The 26,982-nt window shown below is 38.8% G+C and overlaps 2 protein-coding genes across 4 annotated transcripts in view; one reads left to right on the top strand and one right to left on the bottom strand.

Moving 5' to 3' along the window:
• The window catches only part of LOC127859421 (centrosomal protein of 95 kDa-like), a 60,082-nt gene that overhangs the window by 23,167 nt on the left and 9,933 nt on the right, over positions 1-26,982 (bottom strand). For both annotated transcript variants that reach the window (XR_008039379.1, XM_052396789.1), the window contains exons 2-11: positions 21,533-21,596; positions 21,253-21,381; positions 20,411-20,632; positions 19,758-19,911; positions 19,150-19,301; positions 16,214-16,420; positions 13,110-13,362; positions 12,488-12,611; positions 2,088-2,182; positions 996-1,055 (exon numbers count right to left, since the gene is read on the bottom strand). Coding sequence is in view for 1 of the 2 variants with exons in the window: in XM_052396789.1 (XP_052252749.1) it covers positions 996-1,055; positions 2,088-2,182; positions 12,488-12,611; positions 13,110-13,362; positions 16,214-16,420; positions 19,150-19,301; positions 19,758-19,911; positions 20,411-20,632; positions 21,253-21,381; positions 21,533-21,572 (1,436 nt within the window). In the remaining variant the exon portion in view is untranslated. The remainder of the gene's footprint in view (positions 1-995; positions 1,056-2,087; positions 2,183-12,487; positions 12,612-13,109; positions 13,363-16,213; positions 16,421-19,149; positions 19,302-19,757; positions 19,912-20,410; positions 20,633-21,252; positions 21,382-21,532; positions 21,597-26,982) is intronic.
• Positions 2,666-6,873, top strand: LOC127859438 (zinc finger protein 862-like). Of its 2 annotated transcripts, XM_052396822.1 has the most exons (10): positions 2,668-2,880; positions 3,297-3,472; positions 3,867-4,178; positions 4,301-4,514; positions 4,665-5,037; positions 5,185-5,439; positions 5,578-5,763; positions 5,887-6,030; positions 6,171-6,363; positions 6,505-6,872. In XM_052396822.1, exons 1-10 carry the CDS (start codon positions 2,864-2,866, stop codon positions 6,684-6,686), a joined length of 2,052 nt encoding a protein of 683 aa, XP_052252782.1. In that variant the 5' UTR covers positions 2,668-2,863; the 3' UTR covers positions 6,687-6,872. The 2 variants fall into 2 exon arrangements, with proteins under 2 accessions (XP_052252772.1, XP_052252782.1); XM_052396812.1 differs by having other exon boundaries at positions 2,666-3,472; positions 6,505-6,873.

Raw genomic sequence — 26,982 nt, 5'->3', positions numbered from 1 at the left:
AAATAAAGTCATAAGTGTTGTCCCTGATAAGAATGATCAGACTGCAAACGCTAATATCAGATAACCCTTTACACACGTGCATTGAGCCCAGTTTTCGCATAACAAGGCTCAAATACATGGCAAGTGCAGTTCTGGACTAACATGTGCAGTATGCCCAGTTTTCCACCCATAGACTTCATTTGAAATGAACAGTTTTAATTAAATTTAGAAAAGAAGAAAATATTATATCTAAAATATTCGAGAGGGTCTCTCTGGCCCTCAGATGTTCACCTGAGACCCCAAGGAACTAAATTGTTATGAACAAGTAGTATTCAAAAGGTTTCACAATAGACTTACTTACATGGAAAACTGCCTCAATTCATGGCAGCCATGTTTCTGATCAAACCATTATCTTTTTCAAACTCAGTCCAGATATTGTGTTTATGTTCTGAACTAGTTTCATGATGAGAGTGGTTAAATATGAGACTTCTGGACAGTTCGAATAGTTTATTTATAACGACATAACATAAAGCGTTCAGAAAGCAAATGACAAACCACACTTGACTACGCACAACAAATGGCGATCATAAGCATATTGTGCTCAGGTAAGGATATCAAATATACATGGGCTGTGTGTGAAAAAGGGGTTTATTGCATGTGCGTAAAGTGTTGTCCCAGATTAGCCTCTGCAGTCTGGGATGACACTTTCAGCTTTTATGTTATTTTTCGTTTCAAGAAAGTCTCTTGGTAGCAAAATTCCAGTTAAGGCAGAAAGTGTCGTCCCTGATTAGCCTGTGCAGACTGCACAGGCTAATCTGGGACAAAACTTAATGCACATACATCAAACCTCCTTTTTACAGAGCACAGCTCATATAAGCTCAGTTTGATCAGAAATATTAAAAGTCAGTTTCGCACAGGCTAATCTGGGACAACACTTTACGCACATGCATTAAACCCCCTTTTCACAGAGCACAGCCCAGATAAAAAGTTTCTTAATTGCAAATTCTTGTACTGACTGTTTTCGAAGTCTGTCTTGATAACTGGTGTTTTCTGAGCTGGACTCATGGTAACTTCGCCTGTCAATCACAAACAGATCAAAAGTTTTAGAAATTTTGTAACTGATACAAAAATAATTTGTTCTCATATTTCATCCAAGAATAAATCAAGACTATATGCAGCAATAAATTATGCTACAGCTGTTTTGGAAAAAAGCGTCAGGGTTTAACCCTTTACCATTTAGATACAGGCTGTGGTCTGTGAAAAGGGGATTTAATGAATGTGCATAAGGTGCCGGACCAGATTACCAATCAGGGACGACACTTTCTACTTTTATGGTATTTTTCGTTTAAAGAAAGACTCTTCTTAGCAAAAAATCAGTTTAGGCAGAAAGTGTTGTCCCAGATTAGCATGTGTGGATTGCACAGGCTAATCATGGACGGCACTTTTCGCACATGCATTAAACCCCCTTTTCACAGAGCACAGCCCATATGTTTTTTTACAAATTTGTAGTCCCTTAGAAAGTTAAACTTAATTAAAGACATTTCTAACTAGATTCAAGTTTTCAAGGCTTCATTTTCAACCCTAAGAGACGGACAAGCAGCAAATAGCAAAAACCTGAACAGACTGCGACGCAGGCTGTTTTGGTTTAATGCTGTTTGCCCATGGCCATTTTCACTTGCTTCTGAGTGGGAAAGAGTTTAAGCTACGCCATTACAATGTTAAGTGCAACATAACTAACAGCAGACTGCACAGGCTGATCTGGTCAGGGAGGACACTTAACACCACATGCATTAAACATCACAGAGCAGGGCTTATATCTAACACACATGCATTAAACATCACAGAGCAGGGATGACACTTAACACACATGCATTAAACATCACAGAGCAGGGATGACACTTAACACACATGCATTAAACATCACAGAGCAGGGATGACACTTAACACACATGCATTAAACATCACAGAGCAGGGATGACACTTAACACACATGCATTAAACATCACAGAGCAGGGATGACACTTAACACACATGCATTAAACATCACAGAGCAGGGCTTATATCTAAAAGAGATCGGTAAACCATGCCAGTCTGAGTATCTAGCTCACCTTGTAGGGGACGACCTTGAGAGGTCAGTACTGGTGTCTGTAAGTGACCTCTCCATCAGGAATGACACCTTCCTTTTGGCCTTGCTTGGCGTCAACTGTAACAGGAACAACAGTGAACAAATGATCCTCATTAAGGGAAAGTCAGGATTATTGTTTGTGCGTCAAGTGGTGCCCAAGATCAACCTGTGAAGTCCCCGCAGGTTTGTAAGGGACGACACTTTCCACTTTTATTGCTTTTTTTGTTTAAAGGAAGTTGTTTCTAGGGAAAATCCAATAAAGGCAACTGCACAGGCTAATATGGGACAATATATTACATACATGCATTAAGCCCAGTTTTCCTAGAGCATGGCTCATAAGGAGAACAATACAGAATCTAAATTAAACATTATACAGTCAATCTTGTGCTTGCGACCACTTGAATTAAGCGACTTTTGTCTTATGCGACCACTTTAAATCCCGCCCGAGCGTTTTAACTATATTTTCATATTGCAGGCATTTCCCCAGGCGGTTTTAGAACAGCGGGTGCGCGGTGCTTGGAGTTCAAAATCAATCTCCCCGCGGCGCTTGTTTTTCCGATCATGTCGCCGCGACGCTTGAAAATTTCACAAGCGCTCGCAAGCTCTGATCCGAATGTTGTCTGCATTCGGCCGACGACCAGATAAAACGCGCACGCGCTAATCAGCGGTGTGTGCATAATGGGCTTTGATAAGATGTGCGAACGATTTACGGGTCGTTTATGGGGGTCAATTATGGTGTTTGTCCCCTAATGGGTGATAATGATCGATTACTACCGGTACTAGTGGCGTAAGAGCAGTTAAAGTTATGCTCAATTGGTTTGTTTGTTTTATTTTAATTGTTAACGACGATTTTAGCGGTACTTCAAAAATAAACAGTTACTTTTGTTTGTTGCGGTTGTGGGTAATTTAAGTTATAATTACAATTAACCTTAATTAGAAGTCTCATTTGATTGCTCCCGCCCACTACAAATGTTTTCACACTATTTTTTTCATCGGCGACTATAACTTTACAGTACTGACACTTAATTTATTCAGATCAAATAGTTTCTTTCGTATTCACGGAATACGCTAATAACAGCTAAATACCTGCAACACATTTTTCTTGAGTTTTTGTGCATGACAGAATGATTAGGTCTAAGAAACGACCAGTCCCTGTGTCTGGCAAATCTGTGATAACTAATTTCTTGGTCAGGATTAATAATGAACCGTCGCTGTCAGAGAGTTCAATAAGTGAACGTGAAAGTGTCCAGGACGTAGCAAGTGATCATGAGACTTCCCAACCACCAACAAAGCGGTCCAAGCAGCGTGCCAGTGGGTTCGATAGTAGTTGGAAGCAAGATTTTCCATGGGTCACAGAAGTTGAAGGAGGTAAGAGTGTTGAGTTCTTTACCGCACTTGGGTTATATAACAAGCATTTAACTTTTCACAAATGAGTCGTGCTCTGAGAAAAGGGGGTTTAATGCATGTGCGTAAAGTGACGTCACAGATTAGCCTGTGCAGTTCGCAAATGAGTAGCGCTCTGAGAAAAGGGGGTTTAATGCATGTGCGTAAAGTGACGTCACAGATTAGCCTGTGCAGTTCGCAAATGAGTAGCGCTCTGAGAAAAGGTGGTTTAATGCATGTACGTAAAGTGACGTCCATGATTAGCCTGTTCATTTCAGATCATTACATTTCAATATGAACGCATAAATAAATGTAACTTTTCAAACATGCAATGGAATATGTAATACAACAGTTGTTTGAAAATAAAAATATTTTGTAGGTATGATGTGCTCTTTGTGCATTCGTCACATGTGCAGACCTGCGCGTTCAGCAATCGGTAGTGCCCCGTGGGTAGATGTGCCTTGCACTTGGATAGCAAGGGACTCACTTAATCGCCATCAGAGGACAGAGACCCACTCCCAGGCCAAACTTCTGGAGGCAAACCGCCTGGCTCCAAGAAATCTGGTGGGGCAGCTTGAAGAGATGGGCTGTCTACAGAAAAGTGCTAGGATCGCAGCATTCAAGAATTTGTACTGGTTGATGAAGCAGGAAGTTCCTCACACAACAAACTACCTCCCTCTTAATGATCTTGGTAAGTAACTGCGCATTATGATATTCGGACATTGCTTATTTTAATATTTTCTATATCAATAAAGAGCATTTCATAAAGTTGCTTGCTAATAAAAAATGTATGTTGAATAATTGCTGTTTCAGTGAAGCTACAAGGCTGCTCCATCCTGGCTAACATGAACCAGGGTCAGAACAACAAAGGTGAATCGCAGCGCTTTGTACAGGAAGCGGTTCTGGCCATGGGCAACATCATTCGGCAGGACATCCTGACCCAGGCCATCGACTCCCCATGGTACACCATCATGGTGGATGAGACAACAGATATATCTGTTATCAGTGAGATGACAGTATATATAAGGTACATTGGGGCAGAACAAGACTGTACAACTTAAATCTAGTAGTTTGTTAGAGCTTCTGTTGTTAATGGCATTCTGATAAAAATATCTGTTATAATTCCTGATATTTTGATAAACATCTCTGTTATAATTCCTGACATGATATTCATCAGGTTCCTGAAAGATGGCAGGAGCCAGACAAGATTCCTGTCAATACTGCCACTAAACGACTGCAAGGCAGAGACCATCACTACAAGTCTCACAACACACCTTAGAGAGCTCCATCTGCCACTCGATCGTATGTGTGCCTTCGGCAGCGATGGTGCCCCTGTTATGGTGGGTTCAAAAAATGGTGTCGCTGCCCAGTTGAGGAAACTTGTACCGCACCTCATAAACAACCATTGTGTGGCTCACCGTCTCGCCCTGGCAGCCGGACAAGCAGCAAATGGATTGACATACATGCTCAAGTTTAAGGACATCATTGGAGACTTGTATCGTTTCTACGCAAAGAGTGCTGTGCGAACGCGGGGATTACACGAGATTCAAGTAAGTGTTTAAAGAGCAAAAACAAAAATAGTTATTTGTTTAATTTATTAGGTAATTTTGTTGACAGAAATAATCATGATATTTAAAGCATGTGGAGATTTATACTGTTTTGTTTTGAAATGTTGTCATTAAATCTTGTATTTTAAGGAGTTACTCCAGGAGCCAGATCTCAAGCTTGTGGAGGCGAAGGATGTGCGTTGGCTGTCGCATGACAAGGCGACCACTACCCTGAGGAGGTGCCTTCCCTCTGTTTACAAAAGCTTGGATCGTGAGGCCGAAGAAAGAAACGATGCAAGGGCAGCTGGTCTCGCAAAATTCTCTCAGAACTACCAGTTTGTGCTGACACTGCACATGATGTGTGACGTGCTTCCACATCTTTCTGATCTTTCCAAGGCAATGCAGGTATGTACACAAAAAACAAATAGAAAATGTATTTCAGCCAGTGTTAATTATATTTCTTATGTTTCCAGTTTCGTTTATTTTGTTTAAGTGTATTATTATACACAAGCCCGAGTCTATATATAGTTATGTGTGTTTCAGGCAAAAGATGCAATCTACACATGCATCAAGCCTCTAGTCCTTGGAACTCTGGCCATTCTTCAGGGCCTCTTGAATACCCCAGGAGAACACTTCCAGGCAGCCCCCGATAGAGTGGCCCGTCTCCATGCAGATGGCTTTGGCATCACTGTGCCCACTGAAGAGCAGGTCCAGCATTTCACGGACAAGGTATGTTTTTGCTAGCATAGGAGTTCATTAAGCTGCAACAATCTTAATGTATTAGTAAATAAATACAAAGACAAGCTAACACTTGGCATATCAATAATTAATCTGTTTCCAACTCATTTCCAGTTGTACCGGCCTTTTGTGCAGCAGCTGATGTCCAACATAGAAGAGCGATTTCCAGACTTGCCATTGCTGCAGCTCTTCGAGGCTTTCAACACCACAAAGTTCCCCACTGGAGATATGGGCAACCATGGCGAACAGGACATCAAGGTAATGCACTAAACTAGAACATGATATTTACAGTCAACCAATATAATTTCAAAGATGTACTCCATTATAATCAATTGTTAATTATCAGATTGTGTGACAATATTTATAAAATCAATCAGTGTAACTTTTTTATTGTTTAGAAACTGGCTGACCACTTCAACCTTCCCGTTGACGCAACACTGCACAACTGGAGGCAGGTTCGAGGCAGCCTACAGGGCACAGAGAAGAAGGCTGAAGAGGCAATGGAGTGGGTGACAATCCATTTGCGTAATAGCCACGACCAGCTCTACAAGCTGGCAGCCGTTGGCCTGCTCCTCCCTACATCTACAGCTGGTAGGTACTTGACTAGGCTGTCAAGAGCACAATAACAAACGAATGATGTTTTTGTTTTGCTTAAATATCTCTTTGTTCTTAAATCAAAGCGATTCAATAGATATTATTTCAGATTAGTTTACAATATTGTGTGTATTTCAGACTGCGAGAGGGGATTCAGCACGATGAAAAGGATAAAGACGGAAAATCGTTCTCGCATGAAGTCTGCTGTCCTCAATGCACTGATGACGGTCAGCATTGAAGGGCCAGACATTGAGGCAGTAGACTTCGGGAAAATGGTGGATGCCTGGCACCAGGAGAAGCCTCGCAGAACAGTGTTTTGAACATGTAATATGTGACTGTATTGTTGTTGTTTTTCAATCATGTTTTGCTTGCTAATGTCTACTGTTATTCTGCTTTTTATTTAATATTTAAATACATGACTTGAATGAAATAAATTGAGGACAAATAAATAAATAAAAAAAGAGAAAATGTTGTGTTTTAGAAGCTCCCAAGTAGTGTAGATTTTGATTTAGAACAGTTAAAAACAATAAAAAAAATCGACACGCGGAAGGGGCCAAGCCCCCTTCCGCACCAACCCCCGTCAACGCTGTCTTTCCGCTGTGCCTGCCCAAATTCCTGGGGAAATGCCTGTATTGTATTAAGCGACTTTGTCTTACGCGACTAGCGACCGCTGATTTTAGTGTATTTTTATGTCCAAGTCTTGAATTAAGCGACCACTTTGAGGTAAACGTGGTAAATCTGTTGACCGTTTAGGGACAAATAAGTGCTAATTGCTTATCTAAGCCAATAAGATTAACGATTACACCTTTGTTTTGATTTCACACCAGCCATTTTCCTTTGTCTCATGACTGGTTCTGACCGGTGTTAATGCTGACTGCGTACCAATTTTTGGTGTTGAATAATACAGTGAGGTATTGCCAACAGTCTAAGGGTTTATTATCTGGGACTTAAATAACACATTTGATCACCGATTTTATTGCAGAAACAAAGCGCCGACGCGACAAACATTTTCACAGAGTTCTCGAGAGGTGTAAACAATAAACTATTGCTCTGTAACATGTGTTGAAATCGGTTCATTAAAAAATGTAATTGCTATTATGCTAATAAGTTTGTGTTAGAAAATTTTCCAATCAAGCCTGTTTATTTCTATTTCAATCGACATGTTTTATTTATTTAGCTATGTGCCATAATCAAGTCAGATTTCCATAAGCTTACATGCAGAAATTAAAATGTCAACGTTAAATGAGACAATTCGGGTATTGGAAGTGTCGAAGAGAAAAAGTGCACGTAAATTAAATCGCGAATGAGTTTCAAGTCGGAAAAACCCTAATTCTCAATGCAAACCAATTACATTGTATATAACATTAAATTCTACATTCATTCAATTAGAGAGAACAAATAAAACTAATTTTAAGTAAACATTGTTTTATTCATTTTATTTATATTTATATTCATTTGATTACATGAGCTGAAATCAATTTGTCAAAAGGAGATAATCCTACATCTGGGTTTATAATCAAAGGTCTGCATTCATCCCCAATGGCTTTTTTATTTAAAGACCATTTTATTAAGAGACCAAATTTTGGTTACTCCCTTTAGTGGTCTCTAAATACAAGATTGACTGTACATTTACTTTCTTTAGTAAGAAAATACTACATTAATGGAAATTAGCATGGCAAAGTTAGGATTCTGACAAAGTTATTTACCCCAGATTTAAAACAGTACAAAATCATTTAAATCATGCACCACACTGCAAACCATATGCAAGAGATTATTTTTTTCCAGACTGTTGAAGGAACTTAAAACACAAAGCAACAAGAGCACCGCCTTGCGGGTGCAGACCGCTCATCTATTTTCTTTTTAAAGGTGAAGGGACTCTCATTTTCAATCACAAAGGAGGGAGGGGTGGAGTGAAGAGTGGTGTATAGTGTGGGGGCGTGGACATTAATTACATTGGGGGGGGGGGGGGGGAGGGGATTCTTGGGTGCGATGGTTGGACGGTATTTCAAACATAAAATAATAAAAATAAATATTTGTGTTTTCTAACCGTTTCAAAAAAAAAATAAATGGGGGGGGGGGGTGGGGTGGGGTGGGGCGGGGTATAGTATAGTGTGAGGGTGTGGTGGTCATTTGTGAGATGATTAATAAAAAAAAAAAAAAAAATTAGGGGGGGAATTTGTGTGGGGGGGGAGGGGGGGGGGGGAGGGGGGGGGTGGGGGGGTATTCTTGGGTGCGATGGTTGGATGTATTTCAAACATAAAATAATAAAAATAAATATTTGTGTTTTTTAACCGTTCCAAAAAAAAAAATATGGGGGGGGGTTGGGGGGGTATAATATAGTGTGAGGGTGTGGTGGTCATTTGTAAGATGATCTTAAAAAAAAAAAAAAAAAAAAAATTTGGGGGGGGGGGGGGGGGGGAATTCGGGGGGGGGGGGGGGAGGGGGAGGGGGGGTATTCTTGGGTGCGATGCTTGGACGGTATTTCAAACATAAAATAATAAAAATAAATATTTGTGTTTTTTCACCGTTTCAAAAAAAATCAAATGGGGTGGGTGAGTGGGGTGGGTATAGTATAGTGTGAGGGTGTGGTGGTCAATTGTGAGATGATCTTTAAAAAAAAAAAAAAATTAGGGGGGGGAAATTCGGGGGGGGGGGGGGGGAAATACGGGGGGAGGGAGGGGTATTCTTGGGTGCGATGGTTGGACGGTATTTCAATAAAAAAAATGGGGTGGGGGTGGGGTGGGGGGGGGGTATAGTATAGTGTGTGGTGGTCAATTGTGAGATGATCTTAAAAAAAAAAAAAAAAAATAGGGGGGGGGGGGATTTTTGGTGGGGGGGGGGGGTCTATTGTGGTATGTCAGGTAAAAGTAGTTTTGTCAAAGTTTCAATCAAATCTAATCATAACAAAAGAAGTTATGGCATTTTTAGCAAAATTTAATAATTTGACATTGAGAGTCAAGGTCATTCAAAGGTCAAGGTAAAATTCAACTTGCCAGGTACAGTAACCTCATGATAGCATGAAAGTATCTGAAGTTTGAAAGCAATAGCCTTGATACTTTAGAAGTAAAGTGGATCGAAACACAAAATTTAACCATATATTCAAAGTTACTAAGTCAAAAAAGGGCCATAATTCTGTCCAAATGACAACCAGAGTTATGCAACTTGTCCTTTTACTGTACCCTTATGATAGTTTGCGAGTGTGCCAAGTATGAAAGCAATATCTATGATGGTTTAGGGGTAATGTCTTGTGATCGTATAAAAGGAAGAAAACGTTGTGTCTAGTTCTGAATCTATTTCAAATCTCAATGTATATAAACAACGAACTCACAGTTATGACGTTAACGTAACGTGACGTTCCGCGCAATGGCGCGAAAGCGTCGTAACATGTACAAATTCCCAACATACTCGGGGCCGCAAAATGTGAATAAACATATAGAAATACGTGAATATGCACTTAAAATATCGAAGCATTAAACAAATAATTTGATAAATACAACATAAATGTTATATCTGGGACGAAAATACATTTTAAACAAAATATAAACACAACTTAATTTGCAACATACTCAACACAATGAAAACATTCAGTATATGAAATCAATCACCAGTTTTATAAATGTTTTATTATTTTCACTTCACTTACAGGGAATATAGTTATGTAATTTGTCTATTTGTCAATTTCCAACACGAATTTTTGTTGATTGCACCAGTCCATCATTTCCCTTGACCACCTCCTCGGGGGTGTATTTAAGGCGCATCAGTATCTCATGTTTGTATTGTTCAATGTGCGACCAGGCGCACATATCTTCCGAGGTGGTGCCACTGTCGCTCGCTTCCGGTCGAACGCGGTAGCCCTGTGGGGAATACACTTTAGTATCAGTAGTATACACAGAGCTGTCTGCTATATGCCGAATGTTATCGTATGTGACGCGTAGAACGTCTGTCGATAAAGAAGACGAACTAGCGTTGTAATTGCCACTCGATGGGTCTACGTCACCATCGTCGCCGGAAACGATATTAGTGGACGATTCCTTTTCCCAGCTTCGGCAATTGCGCGTGCGCTGTGTGTCGCTGGATCCGTTCGGGGTATGCGGAACGGGCCCGTGGATTTGTTCATACATGGTGTCAATGATTCGTTCTATAACAGAGTTTCTTTCGTCATTTTCGTCAGAGCTGCCGCTGCCAGGGATGACGACCGGCTGTCGGTGCTTAGAGTTCTTTTTCCGTCGGCGTCGTTTCCAGCGGTTGTAACGTTTATTCACTACTGCCTCGAAGCAAAACTCATGACCCGACGGCATACACGAATCATTTGGACTCTGTAGTTTGGAGCGCTGCAGGCGCTTGAGGAATGTATCGCCGCTCTCATCCACTTCCGGCGCACTGTTGAAAACCGGCTCGTTGTCGCTTTTGAATGGCATCCTCTGGCTGCAGGGAATCGTGCGGTCCGGTATAACCAACGTGGAGATCATCGTGCTCTCTTCCTGACTGTTGCCACTTAAAGTGAACGTCACATCTTTTTTACCCGAGTCATCTGAACCACTCTCTTGTACCGCTTCCATCAGATTGTCTTCTTGGTTCCCGGCGTGAGATCCCTTTTGTACTAGAAATACACGCCGGGGAGTCAATGTATCCTTTGTGTAATTTGAACGATTAACTGCATCTGTTTTTGTCTTCTTTTCCGAGTGTGTGTTTCGGGTTCTGCTATTTGTGCACATCTTGATCGTAGCGTTATCCACTCCCTGAAGCACATCCGGTCTGGGCAGGATTATCGCTGAATTACCCATCACATGCTTCTCAATGGCGTGGTATTTGTAGCGCGGTAGCTTGTATGTTAAGGGAGCGGCCGGTGTCGCCTGAGTCAGCAGTTGTTGTGCAAGGTAGGGGGCGTTGTTCACGACCGGAATGCTGTGCACGGTGTAGTCGGGCTGCTTCCTGTTTTGATAAATGTCTTGTGAAACGTTCGATGTTATTTCTTCTTTGTTTCCGATACGTTTATTCCGATTATCTCTAAGTCTTTGTATCTTTAACTCTAGGTCGAATGAATATGATTTTCCCTCAACCAGTTCCGATGATAAATCTTCGATATCGTTATGGTTGACGATCTTATCGTTCAGCGTTCTCACTTCTTCTGCTTCTTCCACAATCATGTGAAGTAATCTCTCGTACTCTGATGTCGTTAACTCGGTTGAGTCGAATCTCTCTAGTTCTCTGGATATAAGGCGACGATGACCGTCGCGCATCGCAATGAGCTTGTTCAGCTGCATATTTCGACTATTTACTAGTTTGTCACGGCACCAAAATGTCTTGTGATCGTATAAAAGGAAGAAAACGTTGTGTCTAGTTCTGAATCTATTTCAAATCTCAATGTATATAAACAACGAACTCACAGTTATGACGTTAACGTAACATGACGTTCCGCGCAATTGCGCGAAAGCGTCGTAACATGTACAAATTCCCAACAGGTAAAGTGGACCAAAACACAAAACTTAACAAAATTTTCAATTTTCTAAGTATAAAGGGCCCATAATTCCGTCCAAATGCCAGTCAGAGTTACATAACTTTGCCTGCACAGTCCCCTTATGATAGTTAATAAGTGTTGCAAGTATGAAAGCAATAGCTTTGATACTGTAGGAATAAAGTCTACCTAAACACAAAACTTAACCAAATTTTCAATTTTCTAAGTATAAAAAGGGCACATAATTCTGTCAAAATGCCAGTCAGAGTTACATTACTTTTCCTGCACAGTCCCCTTATGATAGTTAGTAAGTGTTGCAAGTATGAAAGCAATAGCTTTGATACTTAAGGAATAAAATGGACCTAAACACAAAACTTAACCAAAATTTTCAATTTTCTAAGTATAAAAAGGGCACATAATTCTGTCAAAATGCACGCCAGAGTAATCTAACTTTGCCTGCCCAGTCCCCTCATGATATTAAGTAAGTGTACCAAGTTTGAATGTAATAGCTTTGATACTTTCTGAGAAAAGTGGACCTAAACGCAAAACTTAACAGGACACTGACGCCGACGCCAAGGTGATGACAATAGCTCATATTTTTTTCAAAAAATAGATGAGCTAATAAATGAATCACAAGCCCAGTCTGTTTAGTACAAATCAGCCTACCTCATTATCTGACAGTCTCTCAGCAGACTTGGGACTGGCATGTCTGGCAGACGGGGATGCCCGCTTGGCTGTCCTAGACCTCGACCCCTCATACTGTCTCTCTCGTCGAGATCTCTCTGGTAAACTACATACACCATGCAGACTTTTATACATATATATACACAGATTTTAATGGACACATACAAATGTTCACAATCATTCTATCAGAACACTTACCATACAATCAATTATACTCATCAGCATGATTTTTTTGTGGTTTTGCAAAATCTTTTTCAATGACATGTGGTTTGAAGATTTCTGATTGATCAACATTTGAAACTCACATTCAGTAGAATGTCCATCTGAATCTTTGTTTAGACGAGACATCTTTAAACAAACAAATTCAATTAAAGCATTTAGTGTCATACCTGATAAGCCAGTGCAGACTGTATTAACTTATCTGGCAAGAGAATTTTTGCACGCGCATTAAGGCTATTTTCACATATTGAGATCGATGTATAACTCCATAAGCCAGTAGGCCCCTCCTAATTTCCATCCCTACCCAAGCCTGAGCACTTTGGCAGTCACTGAAATTTACAGAAATGAGTGTTTCCATTCCTCACATCACAAATGGTGTACCCACCGTTTATTTGTCTCCATGGACTGCAGTAGAGAGCGCGCCTCCTGCGGGTTACACTTCACAGCGGCACGTGCCATGGCAGCCGTCTCCTCCACCATGCTCTGCAGCGTGCGGAAAGTCTCGTCTGTCTGTTCGTCTGCTGCCTGGGTCTGGCTCTGGGTCGGTGGTAGCATGTACTTGTAGCGTGGGTCATTCTCCAGGCGTCTGATTATGTCGGCCCGTGTCTCGCGCTGGCGATCCAGAGTACTGTCCCCTCCTAGCACATACAGTGAAAACATTCTAATTTTGAAAGGGGAAAATAAACTGTTCGTTAATTTAATGCTTAATTTAAACAAGAGCACCGCCTTGCGGGTGCAGACCGCTCATCTATTTTTTTTTTAAAGGTGAAGGGTACTCTCATTTTCAATCACAAAGGAGGGAGGAGTGGAGTGAAGAGGGGTGTATAGTGTGGGGTTGTGGACATTTATTACATTATCTTCCAAAAAAGCGAAAAAAAAAAAAAAAATCGGGGGGGGGGGGGGGGTTTTGGGTGCGATGGTTGGACGGTATTTCAAACATAACCGTTTTTTAAAAAAAATGGGGGGGGTGTATAGTGTGAGGGTGTGGTGATAATTTGTGAGATGATCTTAAAAAAAAAAGAAAAAAAAAAAAAAAAAAATTGGGGGGGGGGGGGGGGGGGGGGTATAGTGTGAGGGTGTGGTGGTCATTTGTGAGATGATCTTAAAAAAAAAAAAAAAATTAGGGGGAGGGGAGGGGGGAGGAGGGGAGGGCACGGGGGATGGTTTGGGTGAAGTCTATTGTGGTATGTCAGGTAAGAGTAGTTTCATCAAAGTATCAATCAAATCTAATCATAAATAAAGAAGTTATGGCAATTTTAGCAAAATTTAATAATTTGACCTTGAGAGTCAAGGTCATTCAAAGGTCAAAGTAAAATTCAAGTTGCCAGGTACAGTAACCTCATGATAGCATGTAAGTATTTGAAGTTTGAAAGCAATAGCCTTGATACTTCGAGTGGATCGAAACACAAAATTTAACCATATATTAAAAGTTACTAAGTCAAAAAAGGGCCATAATTCCGTAACAATGACAACCAGAGTTATGCAACTTGTCCTTTTACTGTACCCTTATGATAGTTTGTGAGTGTTCCAAGTATGAAAGCAATATCTATGATACTTTAGGGGTAAAGTGGACCAAAACATAAATCTTAACCAAATTTTCAATTTTCTAAGTATAAAGGGCCCATAATTCCGTCCAAATGCCAGTCAGAGTTACATAACTTTGCCTGCACCGTCCCCTTATGATAGTTCATAAATCTTGCAAGTATGAAAGCAATAGCTTTGATACTGTAGGAATAAAGTGGACCTAAACACAAAACTTAATCAAATTTTCAATTTTCTAAGTATAAAAAGGGCACATAATTCTGTCAAAATGCCAGTCAGAGTTACATTACTTTGCCTGCACAGTCCCCTTATGATAGTTAGTAAGTGTTGCAAGTATGAAAGCAATAGCTTTGATGCTTAAGGAATAAAATGGACCTAAACACAAAACTTAACCAAAATTGTCAATTTTCTAAGTATAAAAAGGGCACATAATTCTGTCAAAATGCATGCCAGAGTTATCTAACTTTGCCTGCCCAGTCCCCTCATGATAGTAAGTAAGTGTACCAAGTTTGAATGCAATAGCATTGATACTTACTGAGAAAAGTGAAACTAAACGCAAAACTTAACCAAAATTTTCAATTTTTTAAGTATAAAAAGGGCACATAATTCTGTCAAAATGCACGCCAGAGTTATCTAACTTTGCCTGCCCAGTCCCCTCATGATAGTAAGTAAGTGTACCAAGTTTGAATGCAATAGCATTGATACTTTCTGAGAAAAGTGGACCTAAACGCAAAACTTAACCGGACGCCGACGCCAACGCCAACGCCGACGCCAAGGTGATGACAATAGCTCATAATTTTTTTTCAAAAAATAGATGAGCTAAAAATGACTGTTATTTCACTGCCTTTTTCAAGTTAATTCCGCAACTTGTTTAATAATATTAAAAGCCTTAATTGTGTATGAAAACCCCTGCAAGTCACTAATTACACTCTTTTGATACCTTAGGAATTTTATTTTTTGATAACATGGAGCATTAAGAAGTAATTTACACATTTTTTTAACCATATTTTAAACAAGGGCTGTTTGTAAAACATGCATGCCCCCCATATGGGCTGTCCATTGTACTGGCAGCCATTGTGTGAATACGACTTTTGTCACTGTGACCTTGACCTTTGACCTAGTGACCTGAAAATCAATAGGGGTCATCTGCAAGTCACGATCAATGTACCTATGAAGTATCATGATCCTAGGCAAAAGCGTTCTTGAGTTATCATCCGAAAATCATTTTACTTTTTCGGGTCACTGTGACCTTGACCTTTGACCTTGTGACCTCAAAATCAATAGGGGTCATCTGCAAGTCATGATCAATCTACCTATAAAGTTTCATGATCCTAGGCATATGCGTTCTTGAATTATCATCCGAAAATCATTTTACTATTTCATTGTCACCATGACCTTGACCTTTGACCTAGTGACCTCAAAATCAATAGGGGCCATCTGCGAGTCATGATCAATCTACCCATGAAGTTTCATGATCCTAGGCGTATGCGTTCTTGAGTTATCATCCAGAAATCATTTTACTATTTCGGGTCACCGTGACCTTGACCTTTGACCTAGTGACCTCAAAATCAATAGGGGTCATCTGCAAGTCATGATCAATCTACCCATGAAGTTTCATGATCCTAGGCGTATGCGTTCTTGAGTTATCATCCGGAAACCATTTTACTATTTCGGGTCACCGTGACCTTTGACCTAGTGACCTCAAAATCAATAGGGGTCATCTGCTAGTCATGATCAATGTACCTATGAAGTTTCATGTTGGACGGACAGACGGACCGACCTACCGACATGAGCAAAGCAATATACTCCCTCTTCTTCGAAGGGGGGCATAAAAAAAATCCATAAAAAAGAAAAACAAATAGTAATATTTCATGTTTAAAAAATCCCGTTTACATTCAAGACAGCTATCTATATCTAACACCGCATTAAACATCAACAACAGCCTACCCGATCTGGGCTCCAGTGTTTCTCTGGGCTCCACAAGGGGACTATCAGTCTCCGTGGGTCCCATACTGGCCTGTGTCGCCCGTGCCCGAGTCTCGGCCAGTCTGCGCTCTAGGGCCTCGTTGTCCCGGATGATCTGCCGAGTCTCTGCAAGACGACGCTCTATCTCTTCACTCTCCTTGATCAGGTCTGCTGTTGTCTCACCCTCATCTTCACAAAGTATAACAGGGAGAGTTAGCAGGGTTCCCTCTGGGCTTTAAAAAGTTGTCGCCACTTATTTTCGCCAAATTTAAAAAGTAGTCGCCAACCGGGGGCCACATTGGGACAAAGATGATCATGATATAAAAATACAAGCAACAACTTAGCATTTCACAGTATGTTTAATAAGTTGATTAAATAACAGCACATTTAACAATTCATTTAACAACAGCACATTTAATAAGTTATGAAATAACATAATACAACAGTATAATGACAGTATCTAACATAAATCACAAATGCAACAATGTTTTCCTTCTTCAACACTGTACATCCTGTAGTAAATGAATTGTGAAGTTTTGAGGTTATACAGAGTTCACACAGCATAGATTTTGTCTTTAAGTCATATTTAAGAAACGGAAACTCTGATAGCCAAGAGTCTTTGAAATTTCTGTTAGCTGGTGAATTTAGAGTTTTTTGCATTTTTGAAGGAGTCTCAACATTATCTGATTCTAAAGTTTGCTTTTTACTAGGCGTCATACACTCTGAATTTGCCATTTTTACGAGTGAAACAGAAACTATTATTTCACGTTTATATAGCAGCAATCAATTTAAAATGTTTAATTATTGCCTTTACTCACACCGATTGTGCTAAAAACAATGGATACTTAACTTTTTGATTGTCATTGTTGTCAACCTAACAGACTTTAATCTTCTTCGTTTACTGTTACAAACACTTCACACTTAAGCGCAAAGTCGGTATATTTCAAGGTTTTCCTATCTCTGAAGCAATAAAACTGACGACCAATTAAGATAACTTGTAACAACACCCCACACAATTATCGGGTATTCCAATTATCACGGTAACATGCTACTTTGCGGCAGTCGGCATGCTCCATTGATTACTGCATTATCGCTTACGTCATGGAAATCTATAGAATTACGACTGCCGAAAACCGGCTGGTAAACAGAGCGTTTTATGTCATTTAAGGAAATTTTACGCCGAAAAAATGTGGATTTTCGCAAAATCGCCATTTGAGAAAAGTTGTCGCCAGATCTTTAAATTTGGGGCCATCTGCGACAATGGCGATCGACAGCGGGAACCCTGGTTAGACAGGGAGAGTTAGACAGGGAGAATGTTTTTTATTTCAATTATTTTGGGAATTGGGCTGCGCTCTTTGCATTGTGAACAAGCGATGTGTTTGTGAAACACTGTGTCCCCATATATTTGACCTTTGACCTTGAAGGATGACCTTGAGCTTTCACCACTCAAAATGTGCAGCTCCATGAGATACATACACATGCATGTCAAATATGAAGTTGCTATCTTCAATATTGCAAAAGTGTACATTAAATTAATGATTTTGACCCATATATTTGACCTTGAAGGGCTACCTTGACCTTTCACCACTCAAAATGTGCAGCTCTATTAGATACACATGCATGTCAAATATGAAGTTGCTATCTTCAATATTGCAAAAGTTATTGCAAATGTCAAAGTTTGCACTAACAAACACAAACCAACCAACAAACCAAACAACAGACAGGGCAAAAACAATATGTCCCCCACTATAGTGGTGGGGGACATAAAAATCATGTTGTTTTGACTTAAATTGGAACACTTTTAACCATTCCCAAAATGTTGGGAAAAAATGTTAATATACCAAGATATATTAATTTTGGTATATTAATATATAGCGATATAGATAATTTTTGTCCTATGTGGGTAAATACCCCCACGTTCCAAAGCATGGGGGTAAATGGTCAGATTTTGCCTTGCTTGAAGGGTTATTTGCGAAAAGTAAAACAAGAATATAGCCGTGGTACAGACACACTACTTTAATAATGTTAAACAGTGTTTTTTATTTTTTAACTGTCCTTGGATTATAGGCTTCCACCACCTTTAGCCACAGAAAACTTTTTTGCCAACTTTCAACAGTTGTTTTAGTAGCGTTTGTCCTTTTTTATTTGAAATCAGGAAATCAAATCATTCAGTATTGGCAGTACAATGTTTTTACTCGATACAACTTTTGCCGTATAAAAAGATTCAATTTTACTTTGAGATTAGTAATTTGTTTTGCCTTCGAAGAAGCCATGCTGACCTCTTCATGTAATTTAATAAACACATGAGCGCTTGACTGTCTTTAAAAAAAATTAATACTAAATTTACCATGCGTCTATATGATACAGAGTATACATACCGACTGGCTAACTATTTCTACAATCCAGCGCACAAATTAGCTCTAATTTTTACGATAACCAGTCACATATTTTGGCGAAAGACAATCAGCTGTTTATATTTTTTGTTTACATTGTACGCAGAGAATTTACATCATTTGCGTAAGTCCAGATTGGCGCGTAAATGATGAATTGAGCGTATCTTGATATTTCTAATGCATATTTTACGCTGATGCGCAGCTTATCTAGAACGCTGATATAAAAAAAAAAACTTTAGGTCATTAGTCTTCTGTGGGGTATTGAAATACACCAATAGCATCATTAACATAGGAGTAATGATTCACAAGATTGGGATATAATTTTACAAGTATAAATAATTTTTTTAGGTAATCATGACATTACTTCATGATTAAAAATTCTAAATGGCAAATAATTGAAATTAAACAGATAATCGAAACATAATCCTCCTATGTTGATTTTGTTTGTTTAGTATAAATGCTAATCTAAAATGAAAGAATATTATTAGTGACAAAAAGCAACTGATCAAAGTGCTAAATGCAGACCTGTTTTAGTCTGTGGCTTCTCTATGCCCTGAGGTTTCCCAGACTTTTGTGGTTCTTGAGGTTTTGTTGACTTTTGCATTTCTTGGGGTTTCCCCTGCTTCTGTACATCCTGAGTTTTCCTTTGCTCTGCATGTTTCTTATTTGGACTTGGCCTGCAGACATTAAAGATTTACGGCATAAAATGCATGACAATAAACAACTGCAGCTAGAGGATAAATGTGGTATTCCAAAGATACAGCTGAACGCCGCAATTTCACATATAAATAACCAATGCATCAATACTTATCAATTCACTTTGTTGCCACAATCAAAACATCAAACCCATAATACTATAGCAATACAAGTCTCGTTATAGGAAAACTAGGTGTCCCAGGTAAGCCTATGCAGTCTGCACAGGCTAATTAGTGACAACACTTTCCGCCCATGATGGAATTCTTTTACAAAGAGACTTCCTTTCAACAAACAAATTTCATAAAAACGTTAAGTGTCCTCCCTGATTTGCACATGCAGACTGCACAGACAAATCAGGGACGACACTTTACACAAATGGTTTAAGCCCAGTTTCCCCAGATAAAAGGCTTAAATATGCCAGCCATCATTTCACTCACTCCTCCTCCCAAGCGACTGTTGGTCCCCCATTCTTCACAGCCACAGCCTCATGCATGAGTCTCTCCCGTCGTAACTCCATGTCAAGGATGTCATCAATCTCGTCACGTGTGATACGATCCGGGTCATCTGTCGTCAAATTCTGGTCATCCTCATCTATATGAAGAAAATTGACAGAACATGACACTGCCTTGTTTTACAGTCTACGATTTAGATTTCATTGGAAGTCACTTAGTTTCCTTTTTAGGGAGAAAATATTCTAAAACATTGTTTGACAGCTGCTTACAAAATTTGCCAAGATCCTGATTCCTTAGAGCTGCAGATAAAATATTACATAGAGGAAAATAGAACATTTTAGCAATGTGTTGGGAAAACGGGACTTTATGCATGTGCATAGTGTTGTCCCATGCAAATAGTATTGTCCCAGATTAGCCTGTGTAGTAAGCACAGGCTAATTGAGGTACACACTTTCCTCCTAAACTGGATTCTAAGGCTAGATGCTTCCTTTAAACAGAAAATTTAGTAAAAGAGGAAAGTGTCATCCCTGATTAGCCTGTATGGAATGCACACTCTAATCTGGGGCTAAACTTTACTTTAAGCCCTGTTTTTCCAGAGCAAGTCTCACTAAAATAGTGGAAAAAGTCAGTATTCATACCATTATCAGTGGATATGTCACTGTCAATCTTGTTGAGCATGTACTCCAGAAGACCACTGAAGATTTCGAGCAGGTTGGATATCGCCTCTCTGCTCCCGTCGATGATATCAGCGCCGGCAATGTGTGTGAGGGACGTATGTAGGACGTCACCAGCCAGTGAGTCTATCACCACCTGGCAGTTATGTACCTCATCCTCTCTTGTGTCCGCTGAACGGACAATACCTGCCGGGATAGATTGTATATGGGCCTCTCTCTGGGGATTGGATGCATGTGAGCAAAGTGTCATACCAGATTAGCAGGTACAGACAAGCATGTGTCTGCACAGGCTAATGAGGGACAACATTTCCCGTCTAAACTGGATTTTCACTAATGAGAGACATCCTTTAAACAAAAATACAATAATAGAGAAAGGTGATGTTTCTGCTTAGCCTGTGCAGACTGAACAGGTTACAGGTTATCTATGACTTCACTTTACTCTTATGCATTTAGCCCTATTTTCTCAGATCAAGGATTATATTCTTTAACAGTACATAAACATTTGAATACAAAACAGATTGCTCCTGGCTTACTGCTGGAACTAAAGGCTAAAGCACAGTCATACTGTTAATATAAATTACTGAATACAAGTTATCGTAACTAAGTGCTTTATGTTCCTTGTTTAACTTTAATATTCCAAACTTCCATTTCATAATTGCATTCTTTAAGATGAACAGATTATAAAAGAAAACAATTATAAGCAGATACAACATGGTCTCACAATTAACCCACAAAATGTATCTGTTTTAAGCTAGATGTAGAAGTGCAAAATATTCAAAGTCATGGGTCCACAGCCAAGCGCTCACCTGTGAGCTGCTCCCCACACAGCCCCTCGAAGAGCGTGACAAACACACCAGCCCCTATCTCCTCCACACTCCCCACCTGTCTGTCCACGTGCAGCTGAGACAACAGGCTGTTAACCTTGTTCAGAATCGCTGAAAATCATAGTCCAAAGGTAAGACTGTGATTTACGATTTACTTAACTTTAACCATTAATTAAAGACTGAAATAGAACTTTAAGACATTAAACTTAAACCACATTATACATTTTAATTGTATTAAAGATTATGATTCTATGGTGCTCACCTCTGTCTTCTTCAGGAAAACTGACTGGTTTTGGACCCATATCTTTTTATATGTTTAGATTACTCTGAAATACAAAAACAAAACATGTGTCCATTAAGCAGAGATGCCTACATAGTGACATTCAATCTTTGTCTAAAAACTCCACTTAATGTCAAAAACAAGCCATTTTCTGGTAAAAATTTGATCTTCAACTTCTTAGAGTGAACTTAACATTTGAGGTAAAAAAACAACAAATATGCATATGCTACAGGGCTGGACTATTGACATTTGTTTTTAATTTGTTGAGTGTAACCTTTTTAAATAACCTTTACTGTTAAATGTAGTTTCATATGATTTATTATTTGCATGCGCCAAATGTCTCAATCGAGAGAACATTTCCATATCCTAACTTTATTTCTGTTTGGAGATTGACAGTTATTCAGTCCAAGGCAAAATGCCAACTTGTGTTTACTAATGAGACCATGTGTGACAGAAATGTACAGGCAATTTTATACAAGATCATTAAAGTGTTTATATTCATATTTCCGTTCTGAAGAAGTGTTTATTTTCATTCAATACATTTTTAAAAAAAGGCACGTCAACATGGGCACCTTACTTTTGCAGCAACCCATTTCTAATTTTCTCACACCAGTGAAAGTTTCGATTAAATTAATCATGTTGATGAATGAACCACGGTTCTTATGTTATATTTTTCATTGTATCCTCCAATTACCTTGAGTCGAGCATGACCCAAAGTCGATCACTTTGTTTACATTGAAAACGCGGCTCTCGAGATGACGTCGCATGCATGCGCTCCGAGTATTTTGTTTTACTAACATAGCTACGCTTGAAAATAATTATAGACACGACTTAAATAAGGAAAAAAACAGTTTAATTGCATTTATAAATCTTACTTCAACTGAAATAATCTAAATGTATGCCTAATGCGTGCATATTTTTTCGGTACTCTTCATTAAACTTACACATAAATTGCAGACCACTGCGCAAGAGTCAACTCATAATTTCATGTATTTGATTTATTTTAAAGACAAGAGTTCCGCGGTCGGAGATGACCGCATTGAAGCCGGATTTTTGATTTAAATGACAGGAAAGTACCTTTCGTGTTTTTGTCAATGCAATACTTAAATTACTGAAATATTGTTCAAAGGTCAAAATGAAATGTAAGTACTTTTCAAGGCATGAGCAAACCTTGTGTTATGTTTTGAATGCATGCATATACATGAACAACAATAACATTTAAGGTCACAAATATGAACTTGAATTGACAATTAGGAAAGTTTGATCTCAATTTTTTTATTAGCAAATTAGTAACATATTGTTTGACCTTAGAATGAATGACCTTGAAATGACCAGTGGTCATCTAAGTGTGCTTGCAAACCTTCATGTCAAGTTTGAAGACTCTATGTCCAAGCATACCAAAGTTATAACAATTTTAACATTTTAACATTTAAGGTCACAGTGACCTTGACCTTCAAATGAATGACATTGAAATGACCAGTGGTCATCTTCTAGTACTGGCCAATCTTTATTTCAAGTTTGAAGACTCTAGGTACAAGCATACCAAAGTTATAACATGAAATAAGAACTTTAACATTTTTACATTCAAGGTCAAAGTGACCTTGACCTTCAAATGAATGACCTTGAAATGTCCAGTGGTTACTTACTAGTTCTGGCCAACCTTCATGTCAAGTTTCAAGACTCTAGGTCCAAGCATACCAAAGTTATAACAACTTTAACATTTTTACATTCAAGGTCACAGTGACCTTGACCTTCAAATGAATGACCTTGAAATGTCCAGTGGTTACTTACTAGTTCTGGCCAACCTTCATGTCAAGTTTCAAGACTCTAGGTCCAAGCATACCAAAGTTATAACAACTTTAACATTTTTATATTGAAGGTCACAGTGACCTTCACCTTCAAATGAATGACCTTGAAATGACCAGTGGTCATCTGTTAATCCTGGCCAACCTTCATGTCAAGTTTGAAGACTCTAGGTCCAAGCATACCAAAGTTATACCATGAAATAAGAACTTTAACATTTTTACATTCAAGGTCACAGTGACCTTGACCTTCAAATGAATGACCTTGAAATGACCAGTGGTTACTAACTAGTTATGGCCAACCTTCATGTCAAGTTTCAAGACTCTAGGTCCAAGCATACCAAAGTTATAACAACTTTAACATTTTTTATATTGAAGGTCACAGTGACCTTGACCTTCAAATGAATGACCTTGAAATGACCAGTGGTCATCTGTTAATCCTGGCCAACTTCATGTCAAGTTTGAAGACTCTAGGTCCAAGCATACCAAAGTTATACCATGAAATAAGAACTTTAACATTTTCGAGCACGCCGCCACCCCCGCCCGCCCGCCCGACAACATCAATCTATAAGCCGAGATTTTTTCGAAAAAAATCCGGCTAAAAATTCTTTTACCCTTTCACGATTCCCAGAAAAAGTATGGAACAATCTGTGCGCGCACATCGCAAAAATAGGTGACATGCTGATATTCACATGTTCAGTGGGTTTACCCTGTCCCAATTGGATGATAATTTTATCAAATCTTTTCATAGTAACATATATGCCAAAATTTTATTTGAACAAATTGCGAACGTTGTTATTTTTTTCAATTCTTGAGCACTTTTTCGTGTCAATGTTGTTCAAAAGAAGATCGACCGATTAAACGGAAACTTGTTAAATGGTAAATAGAAGTTATAAAAAAAGTTTAATTAATCTTTCAGTTACTCTAAATTTGTTCAGTGAATCGAATTTTCGAAGTTTTGTTGACCTCATGCCTATTGCAATCAAGTACTCTCGCTTTTCGGATGTGACCTCTCAACTCAAGGTAAACAACGCGCGTAGTGTATGTCATTGCGGGTGTGTATGGAACTATCGGCTTTGTGTGGTTGAACACGCTGTAAATAAACACTTTTGACAATGACATGGATTTTACGGGAATGAAATTAATCTTTTTAGGTACATCGTTTATTGCGGGATTGTTTGAATTAATTCAGAAATTATTTTAGTTGTTTCCTTAACCGCTCGACTCAAGGTAATTGGAGAATACCTACTTTTGCGCATGCGCGAGCGTTCAGTCGGAAAAAAAAATCTGAGGATATTTTTTTAAGTGTTTTTAGTAAAAATATGGATACTTAAGTGGTTTTACAATGTATTAATATTATTTGTGTTAGGAAGTGTTTTTTCTAGGATTCAGTGGTGTGATTAGTGTCGTAAAGTGGTTTTTAGTGTGTGAATTTGAGAAACATTGCACAACCATGTGCGTCATGGCCGCTAAAAACAATTGTAAGAAAGCGAGAAAGGAAAAGCGCCAGACTTTGTCTGATTCTGATGAAATGTGCGAGGAATGCAACAAAGAGGTATTGTCTGATGATAAGGCCCTGGTGTGCAGTCTGTGAGATAACTGGTTTCACATAAAATGTCAGCGAGTGAGCGAAAGTGATTACGATTTTCTTATCAAGTCTGACGACAGGTATTCAATGGTTTTGCAAAAGCTGTAAAGGGGCATCCAAAAAAGTTTTCGAAATGCTAACATTGGTACACAAAAGGAGAGCGAGATGAAAAATCTTTCGAAAAATGTTCAGGAATGTAATGGCAACATAACGGATTTGAAAGCAAACCTACACAGTGTTGTATCAGGCACAGTTAAGGATATTTTGGATGAGCGACACAAGGAAAGTGCAAGGGTTAACAATTTGATCTTTTTTAATGTAATGGGACCCTCAGCGCTGATAAGGACATGTTAAAATCAATTCTTGAAGAAGTATTAGGGTTACCAGGTGCATTTGGGCATGTTGAAGCATCATCTATTACAAGACTTGGAAAATTTGACAACAAATCAGTTAAGGTCAGACCGTTAAGAGTTACAATCAAAAGTAGGGACATTAGAGGTATGATCCTCAGAAATGCATTTCGTATGAAAAACAATGAAGGATTCAGCAAAGTAGGGATTGGAAGGGACCTTACCGTTAGACAAAGAGAAATTAATCATGAATTAAGGAAGGAGTTGACAATTAAGAGGAAAAATGACCCTAATAGGAATTGGGGAATAAGAAGAGATAAAATAGTCAAGCAACCAAAAGTTACCCGCACAGAGGCAGCGGGGACAGGTATGACAACTAGAGGATTTATTGTTCAACACAGTTAATGTTAAACAGTTTAATAGTTCTAAAGTTAATTGTTCTTCATTACCTTCTGATTTATCATTTTTAACTGAAAGTACAGATAGTATTGTGTCATTTGTAACTGAGACATCTGATTCGAGCATTAGTACAGACAAAACGAATGTAAGTGCAAGTACCAAAAGTTCATTTGTGGATTCATTAATAATTGGCTTTACAAAACATTGACAGTTTGTCAAATAAGGTTGCAGAGTTGGAAGCATTCTAAGCCAATGAAAATCCAGATATTTTTGGTATATGTGTAGTTTTCCCAAATTTGCACATGAGAAGCTGAGTGTAAATGACATTAAATTTTCCGGCTATGATGTGTTTTGTCCAATTACAGATGGAAGCAGGGGTGTTATGTTATAAGTAAAAAAAATACTGAAAGCTCCAAGTGTTGTTGCATTGGATTCAATTACATTTGCTGAACATGTCTGGTGTGATTTGAAACTAAAAGGGAAAGACAATATTTTAATTGGAATGATTTACAGGAGTCCCAACTCTAATTGTGCCAACAACTTAAGACTGTTTGCATTAATCAACAAAGTCTGTCAATTAAAATATTCACATCATGTGATTATGGGAGATTTTAATTTCAAAGACATTAATTGGACAACTCTAGAGTGTAACTATGCCATTAACTAGGATGGTCATCAATTTTTTGATACAGTATTGGATTGTTTTCTGCATCAGCATGTAAAGGAATGTACGCGTTTTAGAGAGAGTCATAATCCCAGCTGTCTGGATCTTATAATCACTACCGATGAATCTACAATACTGGATAACTCAGTTGTTGTGACATCGCCCATTGGTAAAAGTGATCATTCTGTTGTGTGCTGCAAACTGTGTTTATTTACGGATGATCTATCAGAACACCAAGAAAGGCGTCAATATTTCAAGGGCGACTATGAAAGTATAAGGGCTGATCTGTCTTCTGTGGACTGGAACATATTATTTACTAACAGCGATACAAACAGTGCATGGACATTATTTAAAACTACTATGGAAGAGGTAAAATCCAAACATATTCCACTTAAGTCAAATCGTAACATTGAAAATATTCGTTGTGCACAGTCACCATTGTGGTTGGATAAAAACGCTAGATTAGCAATACAGAAGAAAAACAAGTATTGGAAAAAGTACAAATACCGTAATTACTCTATGTTTTTGGACACTTAAAAATAATAAATTTTTTCGTGTCCGAAAACTTAGCTACGAAAAATATTCACAAAATACAGGTGTCCGAAAACTTAGAGACGAAAATTGAAGTG

This window comes from Dreissena polymorpha, chromosome 1 (genome assembly GCF_020536995.1).
Source record: "Dreissena polymorpha isolate Duluth1 chromosome 1, UMN_Dpol_1.0, whole genome shotgun sequence".
Taxonomy (NCBI): Eukaryota; Metazoa; Mollusca; class Bivalvia; order Myida; family Dreissenidae; genus Dreissena; species Dreissena polymorpha.
The sequence above is the reverse complement of the archived record's forward strand: the minus strand, read 5'-3'. Positions and strand labels throughout refer to the sequence as shown.

Excerpts from the sequence above, each read along its gene's own strand:
- LOC127859438 (XM_052396812.1), top strand. The coding sequence starts at position 3,229 with ATGATTAGGTCTAAGAAACGACCAGTCCCTGTGTCTGGCAAATCTGTG. Across the intron at positions 4,179-4,300 it reads CCTCCCTCTTAATGATCTTG|TGAAGCTACAAGGCTGCTCC; the intron begins GTAAGTAACTGC and ends TTGCTGTTTCAG. Across the intron at positions 5,764-5,886 it reads TCCAGCATTTCACGGACAAG|TTGTACCGGCCTTTTGTGCA; the intron begins GTATGTTTTTGC and ends ACTCATTTCCAG.